The sequence below is a fragment of the Centruroides sculpturatus genome, unplaced genomic scaffold, assembly GCF_000671375.1.
Source record: "Centruroides sculpturatus isolate CEXI.00-Female unplaced genomic scaffold, Cexi_2.0 scaffold75, whole genome shotgun sequence".
Lineage (NCBI taxonomy): Eukaryota > Metazoa > Arthropoda > Arachnida > Scorpiones > Buthidae > Centruroides > Centruroides sculpturatus.
In genome coordinates this window covers 535601-550247 of record NW_019384342.1, presented here as the reverse complement: position 1 = coordinate 550247, position 14647 = coordinate 535601, and the positions used below count along the sequence as shown (strand labels likewise).

Genomic DNA, 14647 nt, shown 5'->3' with positions numbered 1-14647 from the left:
GATTTAATGAGGTGTTGCTAGCTTAAAGAAATCCCCGACTTAGATAAGAGTTTAATATATGTTAAGTAAATGCAGACGAAGCGAGACATGGTGCATTTTCATGATTGTCACTCAACATATTCCTACCTTCGTTAAACGCGTGTTTGCTCGAGTGAAGTGACGCCGTCGGAATGTAAATTCGTTCATAGGATAGCCAAACGATGACTTTTAAATACCCCAATTTTTTTCTTAACTAGTTTATTAAAAACGGTTTGGTTTAATGGATACCTTTATCTTATCTAAAATTGCGATAATAGATTTTTGGTACAATTACGCTTTATAAGTGCATTTAGATCAAATTATTTTTATTCTGCAGTCTTATTAATGGATTATTAGCTTCTATCTTTGCAAAAAAAGTTTATGTATATATTTTTTTCCAGTTTATAAAGAATTAAATGTAGAGTACTTTACAAATAAAAGTTCATGTAATTTGTAAGATGAAGTGATAGGTAAATATAATTGAAAAGAAAAAATGAAAATTATTCATTTGTAAAGAATTAATAGTCATTGTTTTTTACACTCTAAGTTTATTTTCTTTAAAGTGTTAAATAAAGACAAACGTTTTGAAAAAGCTGTATATTTTGATTCTCTTTCAGAAAAGACAATACAAATGACAGAAATTACGCAACAAATAATGTAATATAACAAAAAAAAGATACAATATGAAAAAAAAATTTAACTGGCACTAAGGAATTTTTATATATAAATTTTTATATAAAATATTTTATTTTCCTATGTATAAAACACTCCTGAAACACGTTGGTTCTAGTGAGCTCGAAGCATTAACTTCCCATCTAGGGAAAATCACCGATGACATTTAATAAGGACGGAACTGTATAGCTAAAAGGCTTAAGCCCTATTTTTGAGCAGTTTGTCAACTTATTCTTTCTTAAAAATTCTAATATTCTCATTGGATGAGGTAAATATCACTGTACACATTTCAACATTTTGAGTATTTTCTGTCTTTGTCTTCGAATTTAAGTAGCGGCCAGATACGCGCAGAGGTATCCTCCATGCGCATAACTTCAGCTCAAAGAGCATCGTCTACTTTAGTTATGTCTAAAACGATTATTTCTAATTTGAATCAGACAATTCCGGGTAGAGAGAGTCTTTAGTTGTTTTGTTTTATTTCCTTCGTTAAACTCTTGGAAACATTAAACAGTCTGTTCGTCGCTGAGTTGCATACTTTCTCCGTCAGATTCTAGAATAAGATCGAAACCGTCAGGTATCAAACTGCAGGAATCGTCTCCCAGTTCTAAACTGGATTCTAGAGATTCTAAGGATTGACAAGAATCTGCTTCCGATCCTCCTTCCGGAATTTCTTCGTCGTCGTCCGCTTGCCTTAAGATTTGCGTGAGAGCCGCGATATAATTAACGGCCAGCCTCAAAGTAGTGATTTTCGTCAATTTTCCATTATCGGCTCCCAATTTACATGGAAATTGCGGAACTACGTTCCTCAGATTTTCGAAGGCTCGATTGATCTCTTGCATCCTGGTTCTTTCTCGGGCGTTGGCCGTTTTTCTTCGATACTTGCTCAGAGGAGGCGGTTTCTGTTTTGGTTTCGGTTCCCTCTTCGTCGATCCTCTTCTCCTTTCGGTCGTTTCGAATTTCACTTGTAAGGAACGGGGCCTCAAGTTATATTCGGGGCCACTCAGTGTCTTAGTAGAAGAATTGTCATTGGGCTCTTCCTTAACCGATTCCAGTACGCGTTTGGGAGCTGGTGGAGAAAAATCCGTTGTCGATTCCGAAGTCGATTCAGAATCAATACCTAAAAATTTGTCAAGAGACACCGCGTCAATTTCCATTTTTCTCTTCTCGATACGCCTATATCAATTTCTTGAAAGCCAATTTCTCTGAAGGATGATAAAAATTCGAAGTTGCAATTCCCTTCTTATATATTCACAAAAGTTCTTGATAATTAACGTTGAAAATTCTATCAAAAAATAAAAATAAATCAAACATTAATTTTAAAATGTTGTATAAATATCCAATAAATTATAATATATAGATATAAACAGCTTTACAAAAATAAAAAGACAAACTTTTTAACCCGGATATGTAATTATCATTCAATAAATAGAATTCAGTCCTTATCTTAAAGGCAGAATTTTGACTACACTTAAAATAGAAAAATATAAAAATAATTTAATTATTCATATTAATTCCCTCTACAGCTTTATAAATTTAGAAATACAAATATGTGTATTAAAACCTTATTTTTATAATCACCTTTCCAAACGTAATTTAGGTTATTGCACTGACATTTTCTCGAAAAAAATCAATTTAAAGTAATTTCACTCTCACTACTCTAAATACTTTCTTGTTTATTTGAAAGATAATGTAATAAACGATATAAAATATTAGAAAAATTGATAATTATGGACAAACCAGTTTCAAAACATTTTCCGCAAATTAAAAAAAAAGATAATAATAATAAATTTGTACAACTTTATAGAATGGGTTTATTGACGCTTTTTCTAATATGTTTTTAAAAAAATAAACAGTGTTTTACTAAAAGTTCCTTTAAAATTAAATATCCTTGTAACAATAACGAGAATTTTTTCAAGAAACATGTGTATTAAGAAATGCGAGGATGTACTGTATACTACGATTCATCCTATAGTACCGTGCTACTATAAGAAAAAATAAATATATAAAGAGAGAAAGTGCGTACGAGTTGATACGTATGTGTGGGAGATCTGAAAAATGAAAGACCAGAGCTAGTTCATCCCGACAGATGCGGGTAGCGCCGAGAGGTGAATGACATCACTTACCAATGTAGAGGTGAGGGCGATTGGATAAAAAATTACTGACCCTTTAACTTCTTATTTAATTAATGAAGTCAACCCTACCTGTTCCCTTCTTTCCCCCTTCTTAACATGCACCTGTTCGACGAGTTTAAAAAAAAATCTCGGAGTCACCTAAAGCTAGAAAGAAAGAAAGAGAAAACTGGTACATATGGGTGCAGCACACTAATAACTAAAATCAACTCGAGAAAGCAATCCCGTACAATCATTTAAAAAAAAGAGAGAGAGAGAGAGAGAAAGTGGATGTAAGCAAAGAATATATAAAAAATGATTGAAAGAACTCATCAAAAAGCTTTTGGGAGTGGTTGATAGAGCAAAATTAAAGTAAAAAAAAAAATGATTTGAATTGATACCTGAGGAATAAATTATTGGTTTACTTTGATTACATTGGAAATCTTCGTGTTAAGAAAAGAGAAAGTAAGAAAATTTAAACTTTTTGTAGAGAGACGAGCAGGTTTAACGTAAAGGTCGAATATAAGTATGTATACACACATATATATGTTTGAAGGATATGGTGAACATTGTGCTATTCATATGACACAGTTGCACAATAGTTGTTTTGGTTTCTGCAGTTAGAGACTCGTTAGTATGAATATCAAAAACAGAATTTCTGGAACAGGAAGATATCCATCAAGATATTTCCTTCGTGCGTTTGTTGCGGATTCTTTCACGTACTCAGAGGACAGAGTTGACATTGTTTGTTTGCAAAACAAGGCATAATTTCAAGAATCGTAGCTCCTCAGCGGGAGATTAAACAGTGTTTCTTGCTTTATCGCGTGATGTTTCACGTATGATCGAGCATTTCTATAGTACAATTAAACTTGTTTATTTGGAAAGTTGCCTTTCTTTTTAGAAACTTAAATTTACTGCACCTTTGTCGACAACATTCAAATTATTGGGTCGAGACCAAAATGTTACGAACTTTGATCTAGCTTAAATAAAGTAAATCTCGTCTGGTTTGTTGGCAATCTTCACGATTGAATGGAGGTGAATGGGCGGAGAGACGGAGATATCTGTACTCTATTATCAACCAGCACGTATTTACCGGGTTAAGAAATGGTTCGAGATAAATCTAATTTCTTAGATAATGACTTTGACTTCAATTACTTTTACAAGCTATGATTAGATAAATAAGGAGGGCAAAGGCTTCAGGATGTTCAGTTTTCTAAATGTTCCGTACTGGCTACGAAACACGCTACGTTAACAGCACACAGAGCAAAAATAATGGATATAACTTATATTAATTGATAGATAATTTAACTTTAACAGTTTGACCTTACAATTCGTTAAGGTCGAATGATCATCAATTAATATTTTTTGAGTTATAGCTGACAAAAAAAGAAACGCCATTGAAAATTAATGATTCTTTCTCTTTGATTCATAGATTGCTTAGTATCGGCTACGGCGTAATTTTTACGCATAGACCGGCTGAAAAATGATAAATTTTAAATAGCAAAATAACCTCTTCACGGAATATTAAACGAGTTTCATAATTCAAATTTTTGATGAAAAATAAATGACTCTGCCTGCAGTAATTTATGTGATAATTGTAGAATTACTTACCGGAATCGTGTTGCTACCAGTCTCATCTTTAATTCTTTCATAATATATTTAAATTTTTGCCGAATTGTATTTTAAATATTACAAATTACAGCATCGGCCAGCAAAAGAAAAAAATTTAGTAATTTAAAAAAGGAATTTTTACATTATGTAAATAGTAGCCTGTCCTTTTTTTTTACATTTTAATGATTTATTATTACAGAATGTATATGTTTTTAATGTAAACTGCGTTATGTTTATCAAATAATATATAAATTATCGCTTAACCAAATAATACCTTTGGAAAGGGAATAAAAAATAACTTTAGAAAAGCCATAAAGAATTTCATTTCCTGTTGTAAAACGAGGCGCTCTGTGCAAACTTCCGCTTTCTTATACAAGTTTCAATTGATAGAATAACTGGCCAGTTTCGAAAGAGCTATGTATGTGTGTGCACTTTATCACACGCTTCATCTATCAGACTTATATAATATATTGCTATCTACCTCCCAGCTTAGAAATACCTCCTGACAGATTTACCGTCATCGCTTGTCTCGGGTCACGTGACACGACACTACCCAAACTTCGAAGACACTCGTTTTATCTTTACCGACCGAAACCAGTTCTACTTTTATCATAGGGCTGCTGCAGTTCATCCTTTTCCTCCAAGAAAGAATTAAAAAAAAAATAAAAAAGGAAATATAAAAAAAACTCCCAAGCGGTAGTCTCGTAATGTTTTTACCTTTTCGAAGAATGTCGTAAAGTCAAATTCGAATAAAAGATATTCATAGCTTGCTATAAAAACGTAACTTATTATTTACTCGAATAATAATGTAAATTATAGCTTTTATACGAGTCTAAATAATTTATTCCAAGACTATACTCGCGTATATGCTAGTTTAATATAAATTACAGAGTTAATGGTTATATAGAATGCAATTTTCAATAAAGAACAGTCCTTTGCAATACCCGAATCTATGTACAGTACATAATAAGATATATTAATCATAAATTTAAAAAATTTTAAATAATAATTTAAAAATATTACTAGTAGGAAGTTGTTACTAAATCGAAAACACGATTTTGCCTGTTTACTTTTGATTTACATATATTAAATTTGCATGTCTTTTGCATAATAAATTTAATTAAACGTAAAACAAACCTTTGCCGATTTGTTTGAAAATAGCACCATACATAATTCATCATTATATAATTAAATATAAAATGTTTAGTTCCTATATAATAATAATTATGAATTGCGTAAATGTGAATTAAATTTCCATCCTGTTTATATATCTTGACCTAGAATGTTTTATATGTTGGTTGTAAGATGTTTATGTAAATAATTAAGCATTTATTACTCATTGCTTGAGAAATTACAGAATTTATTTGTTTGAGGTTATTCCCTGGAAAGATTTATTGAGAAAAAACAAATTTACACAGTGGAAACTCTTGGAAAACTGCCTTAAAAACAATATTTGTTCATAAAATTTCTTGGTGCCGAGAATAATACGAACGTAAAATAAAAATTAGGCTGTTAAATTTTTTCTATAGCGGATATCGAGTCGAGTTTTTAAATATTTACGTTCGCTAAACCAGGAAACTTTTAGATATACATATGCATATACGCGACTTTTTTTTTTGGTCCAGTACTCGACAATTAATTAATATTTAAGATGATTTTCGAAATTACTTTTGACGTTTAACAATGATTCAAATTTGCATTTATGATTCACGGTCGTGCTTAAAATATTTTTCAAGTCTTCTATTCATTCAAACGTCATTATAATGATAAAGAAAGTGAGGTTCTTACTGAGCTCGAATAATAGATGAAAGAACAGAAAACAAAACAAAAATAAATAAAAAATGCCAGTCTCACAGAGGATAAAAAGGTTTTAATTCGTGGAAAGTATTAAAATATTCAAGCTTAGATCATTTTTCATTCTTTGAGGAAAGTCCGTGCCGTAGCCTTTTTAAGCAATCATTTATATACACAGATAAAGAGGGAAATGAAGGAACGAAAGAGAAACTTTTTAAAGAACTTTCGTTGAGCATTTTTCATTCCCTCTGGCACCCAACCAGGAAGTTTCGCTGTCCTGTCAAACACCTTCTCTATGTGTGCACCCTAGGCAGTGATTTATCGAGAAAAGTCTGGTCTCGATGACCTACTTAGTCATCTTAGGTGCCGATTGGCTGTTGCTAAACGACATGTTCTAATAATTATTATTATACATCGTTTTCTACGTTTAAATATTTTCGTTTTTCCTAAAATTTCTTACGAACTTTCTTATAAATTTTCAATAAAATTTATCTTTGTTTTCTTTAACGGATTTTTTTTTCTGTTTTTATGTATTCAACTTTCCTTTTTGGGAATATAGATTGGTATCTTTATTCTCATGACATTTCTGGGACACGTAAATGGGGAATTCAATATATCGACTACGCTAGTTGTGCTCAATTGCCTGAAGTTTTATTTTTTTATTTTTTAATTATCGTAAAAAATAAATATGTCATTAGTCATTCATAAACCGATCACGTTAACTTTTACTATTCGTTTGCTGGAATGAATGAAACTGCGATGAGTTTAATTGATACACTATTAAACCGCTTTTTTTACTTCAAAAATTATTATTATTTTATATTTATGACTTTATATCGTGACTTTGTTTTGTTTTTTAAAATTCTAAAATAAAAGTCTACTAGTAACACAAATATTTCGAGTTTTGTTTACAAATATAATAGGAACTCGTATAAACTTACAATAACGGACGTCTTATTGTTGCCTATTGATAAAGTTTGTTTTGAATTGGCTTTGTGCCTATCAGCAGCATGACTAGAAACATTGATGGAAAGTTTATTTTGGAAACAAACTAGAAGTTTTATATATAGTTTGCATAAGTTTTTTTTCCCCGTTCCTATCTGATGATATATTAACTTTAACATGTTGATCAGAAATATCAAGTTTTCTCCGTGTTCGAAAAACTGCAAAATCAAACTAGTTTCTACGAAAGTTTTTAAATTTAAAGTTTTTATAGAGAGCTATTAAATTGCCCATTAAGTTTTTAAAGAAAATTATGACTTTGTATTAAATTCGGCAAGAAGAAAAAGAGCTACGAGCAAAAAAGCGCAAAAGGTTGGCTTCACTGCATAATTCTTCAGTCATGCAAAAAAGCCGAAAAACAAGTTTATAAAATTTATTACATTTATTCTTGCTATAAGACTATAATTTAAGAAACTTTTCGATGTAACCAAAAAAAGTTTAAGCATTAATCATAATTTAATTCTTGCCACTGAGAGTTATTTTATTTATAAAATGTTTTTAAATATTTATATCAAATCTCCAATTGCTGAATACTGAAGCTAAGTAGTAAGTTTCATACAAAACAACAAATTAAAATTAATTAAAAAATTAAGTTTTAATAAAAATTAAAATAATATAAAAATTTTGTACATATTTAACTAAGCAGTAATGAAAAATATACAAGAAAGTTATCTAGAAAATGTGCTTCGAATCTCTAAAAGATACTGGTTTTAAAGAAAAAATAATAAATAAAGAGAGATAAAAATTATAAAATTCAGTTTTTTTCTGAATATTATAAGACTTAAAAAATATTATTTGCAACAATTATCTATTTTTTTAAGATTATTAATCGTAAGACAAACCATTTCCTCTGGTTGTTCAGCAATTACTTTACGTTCGGCCGCTTTATAGCTAACCTGTGTTTTAAGTTCTACCTACCTAAGTGCTTTGGACATAAATCTGTGAAGTGCAGAGAGCTCTACCATTAAGTGAAAATAAATGACGTCTCCCGCTATATAGTTCTGTATACTTTTCAGACTTATGAACGTTATACAGAGATATAATCTAAACACGGTTGTTTGGGTTTCTTCTCCGACTTCTGCTGGTACAATTGTACAATTTGTTTCCGTTTTAGTGATCCTATCGATGAATTTAACGTCTTTATCTAGCGAAAATGGCCCGAGGCTAGTTCCCTTCTCCGTCTGAAAGCAGAGCAGAGACACTACTGTTAACAACCGCTATCATTGCGTTAAGTAATAGTCTGGCCGCAATTAAGTGAGAAGAGTCATTGCGATCTCAATCTAGCTTTTGATATGCGATGCCGCCAGCGGATGTCACAGATTCCCTTCAGAAAAATGAACTCCAAATTGAGGGAAATGTTAAAAGATGTACCCCCGAGCTCTGGGAGGTATCGAAAGTCGTGAGAGGGGTGCTGTTATCAGCACCAAAAATATAGAATACTTGGGCGGGTTGGAGGACTGATGAGTTTTGATGGATGACAAAAAAAAAAAAAAAAAAAAATCGTGCAAGCACTGTAATTAAGTCTTGTTTCAGTCTCGAAAATTCTTAAAAAGCTCAATTATATTAGAAAGTTGTGTGAGTCGATTGTACTTTCCTTTCCGATTCAAACTTGGCCGGAAACTTCTATTTTCTCTTACTAAAGAAAAGCGTATCTTATCGAATTTTGACACGTGCATAAAATCTGTCATCAAAGAGATTCTTTGAAGAAGAATTGACAAATGGGATCTGTCTGTCATTTCTTTCCGGTGCGTCACGGGAGCTAACCAACAGTCGTCGACCACGTGACGTGTCTATATTAATGACGTAAAGTTGCGGAAGAAGGAAGCTAAATCGTCTGAGTCTATGTATAGAAAGTGGGTTCTTCTTGAATTCAGCTGTCGGTGAAGGTAAGACACGGTCCTAAAATATCCCATTTGCCGTTTCGTCGAAAAAAACAAAAAAAATTTTGACAAAACAATTTTGTTTCTAGATCCCTTACAAATTGTCTCGTTAACTTTTAAACAAAAGAAGTTGTCCTACCAAGACGGCTTAAATTTAACTCGTTTGACAGTATTTAAAATTTATTTTATTTAATATCTTTCTATATATAGACTCAAATTCTTCATCTAGATATACGGAGGAATAAATTTGAAATCTATAAATTGTTAAAATCACGCATGCCACTATGTTGTAAGTTGTCAAATTAATCAAGCCAGTTAGCTAGACTTGCTAGTCTCGTAATAGCTGCTAGATATCAATTGATATGATAACAGACAGAAATGGATAGAGAATCCACTTCTGTTTGAAAATCTCAGTCAGTAGAAGATCCTAAGGTAAACAACTTAAGATTCTCCCGACAGGAAAATTTGTAGTTTTAATCCATTAATGAATAATGCAACAAGCAGAAAGCCCAAAGGAAACCAAAGCGAAGACTCATGCAATAAACTCGACTGTTGACTTACAAAAGGTTTAACGTTATCATTCAAACAGAGAGTTTTGAAAGCTCTAGATAATGTTACTTGTTTATACTTAAGGCTATTTACGTCTTCTGTAAATACGATTGTTGTAGATTTTAAGTAAAAAAAGAATGAAGACTATTTCAGTGATGGTTCTATATTTTCTACGTGGAACCGGGGTCTTCCACACTTTTAACTTCTCTTAAAATATGCGAAAATTTGTCAGAACTCGTCAAAAATAAAAATAAAAACAAGTTCAACTCGTATCTAAATATCTACATTTATTAATAAATAGAGCTTTATGAATGACATAAGTTTCACTAAAATAAATTCTTTAGGCCTGCATCCAAAATTATTTTTGCACTTTAACATATACAGTAGATCTATTGCTTCATCTTGGCACTCATGAATCTTAAAAGAACTCTGTTTAGGACCACAGTATACTAAATACAGTAAGCAAATACGTTATTCATTAAACCCGAAACTAAAATAAATAAATAGCACGTCACTAGTAATTCTATTAAAAAATGGCTCACGAAAAACTTAGTTCTTACGTGTTTTAGCAAAGAAGATTTGTCTTTAAATACTTAAAACAAGTCTGTTACTTAATTGTATTCACGAAAAAAGACCATACTTTCTGCTTTGTAAAAAAGTATATTTAAATTATTAACACGTTCTATAATAAATAACTCTTAATTTAAGAAAGGGAAATTTTAATAGGGCTTAGTCTGCAAGTAATGATTAATATAAGTTATTCACCTTAATTTTATTATGTAAAACATACTACGTTTTAGAACAATACCTCACGATACAGAGAATTTTCCTAAGGGTTTAACTTAATCTAGGATTTTTATAGATAGTCACGAACTGAAACTGCAACGAATCACGTTCTAATTATTCGGCGCTCCAAAGAGAAGACAATTAAAACCAATCTCGAAGTTTATCATCAAAGTAAACGGTCGAGCAACATTTATTTTCACACCTACGAATAGCGTTGAGAATACTCCACCCATCATAAAAGCCTGGACAAGGAGATTTACAATGAGTGAGAATCCACATGGATTCAAACCAGCCAAACCCTATCCATCGATACAGGGTTATCTCGTAGACAGTGCCATCTGGAGTTCATCGATGGAACTTCGATACCGACTAAATTATACACTCTTATCAACTAGGAAGAATACATGTTAAATCAAACCTCACCTGGATATTATTTAGGATATAAATGACATTCTGACTTAACTGGATGATATAACTGTTCGTAGTGATAATTAACAATAGATTTACTATTACTACATCTGAATAATATTAACATATAAGCCTAGTTTTCCTTGGAGCGAGGCGGTAAAAGAGAAATGATCGATTGTTAGTTTACAGGAAAGGATTGGATTTCTGAAAAAAGGACTTCTCTTTCTTCATTACCGTAACTTTAAATAGTTTCACCCTGTGTAAACAGGACGTCGTGACATCACTTCCGTTCTATATGTTGCTTCCTGCTCCTCTCACTTCCGGATGGTAAACCATCCCGGGATTCTTCTAGGAAAAATGGTTAGATAATCCAGGCAAGGAATACATTGCCATCATGACATTTGACATAATTTACTTGACAAAGTAATCTAATATAGACTTAAGAACTAGTCTAGATATAGAACGGTTAGAATAGCTCTTAAATTATAACTTAAAAAACAGAAAAATATAACGATTTGCAGGAAAAGCAAGAGTTTCAATCTATGGATAAATTAAAATTTTCAATTAAGCTGTTTACATATATAGAAAAATGATGTTTGAATGTATTTACGTTCAAGCATCTCGATTATGTCAAGTACACTACAATAATTAAATTATTGCAAATGAATTTAATCTATTATGTTAAAAATTAGTTCGAAATAATATGTATATATACTTATATAAATAGCAATGAGATGTAGAGAATAAGCAAGAAGAAATATTACGGAAATATCAGTCAAAATATAAACATTTTCTTCTCAAATTCTTCCATAAAACTTGATAAAATTCATAAATTATCTATCTTGTTTTTCTAACGATTTAAATTTCAACATCGACTTACAAAACTAAAAACGTTTAAAATGTTTTTTTTTTTTTTGTGGCTATTTTATGACCAGATAAACATCTATACTCAAGCAATCGTTTCTTAAAATAGGCCTTATCGCCGATAACCGCGCAAAAATACATTTGTACAGTACCTCATTTTCATCAAGTAAATATAAAATAATTTGAATAACATTTATCAATAACAGTCTAATAATTGAGATTTAATTACACAAGACAATAATCTATAACCGAAATTTAATGTAGTGGTGAAGACAGAAACAGTTTTAAATCATTTACTCGATCAGAAGATGTTATAAAATCGGAAATTTCCGAAAATTTAAGAATATAAACAAGACATAATAAGGGATATAAATTTGAATATCCACTTAAATAATTGCTTTAAAGTCGTAAAGAAAGAAGAAAATAATTTTCGCTCGGGTCCGATACTGCTAGGGCCCAAGGCACGGAAACGTCACTCACCAACAAACGTTATTCCTTATTGTCGCCGTCCAAGATCCTAAATGTTATATCCATAGAGACACAAGTCGCGACCAGGTCATCCATTGACGAATGTCCACGGACAGTTTCGTATCCGAAGATATATATACCTCACGGCATAGTCCCGACCGACTGAATGCACAGCCTGACTACTTAATCCTTGTACCGACGACCGGCTGTTTTTAACGACGAACTACGCGGGCACCATCCAACCGTTGGTGCCTACGTCACTAGAGGGTGGGGACTCGGCATTACCTGCCTGCTACCTGTTGCACCGGCACACACTTGTTGGTGCTGGCTTCTCCTTTCCAGGAAGGCCTCCGACCATCTACGTACATGTTTCGGGTGCCCGGTTCCGACACTTACCAACGTTATTACGTAATTAAGGTACTTACACGCGCGGGCATTCTGCTGAAAATGCACCTCTAACAGTTTATTTACATTCGAAAATTCAAATACGAAGAAAGACGCGTTCTGACGAATTCCACGTCTACAATTACAAACATCGTCCGCGGGTAATAAACTGATTTAATGTTAGAGAAAGTGGAACTCCAATGATAGATAATGGCGCTGGAATCGTTTAATGAGCCACAAAACCAACTGCGAAAATTATTTTGACAACTCGGCTATTTATTTTTTATTTTATTTTTTTCTGTCGTTAGAAAATAATGTGGCTTATACGATACAAACAGTTCCAAAAATATTCTGTTTATTTTTTCGCTTCTTAGCAAAACTTTAAGCTGTTGAAATATTGAAGAATAAACAAAAACCTCTTTTCGACTCCTACTTTTAAGGTATTTTACATTCTCTTTAATTGGTTTATGTGGTTGATTAATTAGTTGGAAGGGATAAATCGGGAGAACTTGCATTTCCGTGAAAAATTTTTGTCAATGACAACGTCAGAAGCCGCGACTGTCCTAAAAAGGACCTCTTCCTGACTCCTATTTTGACTTCCTCATTACGTCATGGCTCGATTCAAAAACCGACTGCCAACTCCCTCTAGTAACAGAAAAAGAAAACTTTTGAATAAAAATTATTTTTTTTTGTTGTTTGCTGCCAGACATTAAAATCTCATACTCTATTTACACAATATACATATTAATAACATTTATTGCTTATAGATTTGCTTGCAGATAAAAATGGCAAAATGTTAATTTCTCTACTTTATTTTTTATTAATTTCAATTCTTATTTGATTAATATCAGCTTCGATTTTAAATTTAATATATTAAAGAAATTTTATTTTGAATTTTTTAACACTGAATTATTCATGTTTTCCGATTTAAAGAATTAACTGGAATAACGTAACTCTTGAAGGAAGCGCAATAGAATTTGACAGGAGTGGGAGTATGACAAGTGCAACTCCTATTGCAAATTACTTAACAATATATTCTTATGGAGCCTTTTTAAATATAAACATGATTCACGACATTAGACTTTCGTTTGTTTCTGTTAAAATACCATAAATCGCAAAGAATTTCAAGATACAAAGACACAGATCGAAGGGGGAAAAAAGGGATGGAAATAAGTCTAAAATATTTAGCCATTTATTTTATTTTTTCCTTTTAAAGTGGCAGTTTTCGAAGTCATTAATTAATTAATATTTATTTACAGGCGTATATAATGGATAACAGCAAATAGTATAATAAATAAATCAAGTTTAAATCTAATCTCTACGGATTAACGAACAGATTTTAATTGATAATCTTCTGTACGGATAGTAATCCAATAAAATTTATTTAAAGGCTTCGATCTCGATTCGATCGAAGCTGTTATCTTTACTATAGCATCCTACAGCTTACTGATGCGGGACATCCTGCATTCTCTACACGTAAATTCCTGGCTTTCTAATTAACAAATTTAATTAAGAGAATGATCTGCAAGGAAGAGATTAAATTACGACACCTTCAAGGTCACGTAGATTCATTTCTTACGAAAAAGAAAAAAAAAATTTTTTTTCGTCAGTAAATTTTCACTAGTCAGTTGTCAAATATAACTAATGGCCATCTATTAATAGGATTTGGAAGTTTGGTATCAATTGAAATGAATATAAAGAGACACAATCAAAGTTTGACAATAATCTACGAGAAAAATTATTTTTATGAGTTCTATTTTACTTAAAGGTCAACCGATCTTCAGAAAATTAGTTCTGGCAATTGTTAAAATTCGTTTTGATAATAGTCCATTTGAAACATTAGTAATAAATCTATTTAAGTGTTTTTAGCGTGAACCTTATCTTGCATAATAGTATATCACTGTCTTTGGCACAAGGAAAAACCTTTGACCCCGAGAAGAGGTCGTAGTTTTTACAGTAGATCTTTACCAGGAAAGCATCTTGTACCAACGTGTTGTGTGATTGGTATTAAAATTTAAAGATCCAGTTTATGTGCCGAATTAAAAGATAAAAAATCGCATGATCGCTCCGGGAAAAGAAAACAAAAAAAGTCTAATTGTCCTC

At 31.7% G+C, this 14647-nt stretch overlaps 1 protein-coding gene across 4 annotated transcripts in view; it reads right to left on the bottom strand.

The window, feature by feature from the left end:
- Positions 1-659: 659 nt before the first annotated feature.
- LOC111634570 (neurogenin-1-like) overlaps positions 660-14647 on the bottom strand; it is a 28962-nt gene continuing 14974 nt past the window's right edge. The window contains exons 1-2 of one of the 4 annotated variants that reach the window (XM_023379376.1): positions 12173-12621; positions 660-1972 (exon numbers count right to left, since the gene is read on the bottom strand). In XM_023379376.1, coding sequence (XP_023235144.1) covers positions 1194-1844 — 651 coding nt within the window. In that variant the 5' untranslated portion in view covers positions 1845-1972; positions 12173-12621 and the 3' untranslated portion in view covers positions 660-1193. Of the gene's footprint in view, positions 1973-10442; positions 10822-10843; positions 11343-12172; positions 12622-14647 lie in introns of those variants that run through there. The other 3 variants (XM_023379381.1, XM_023379401.1, XM_023379390.1) reach the window with 3 other exon arrangements.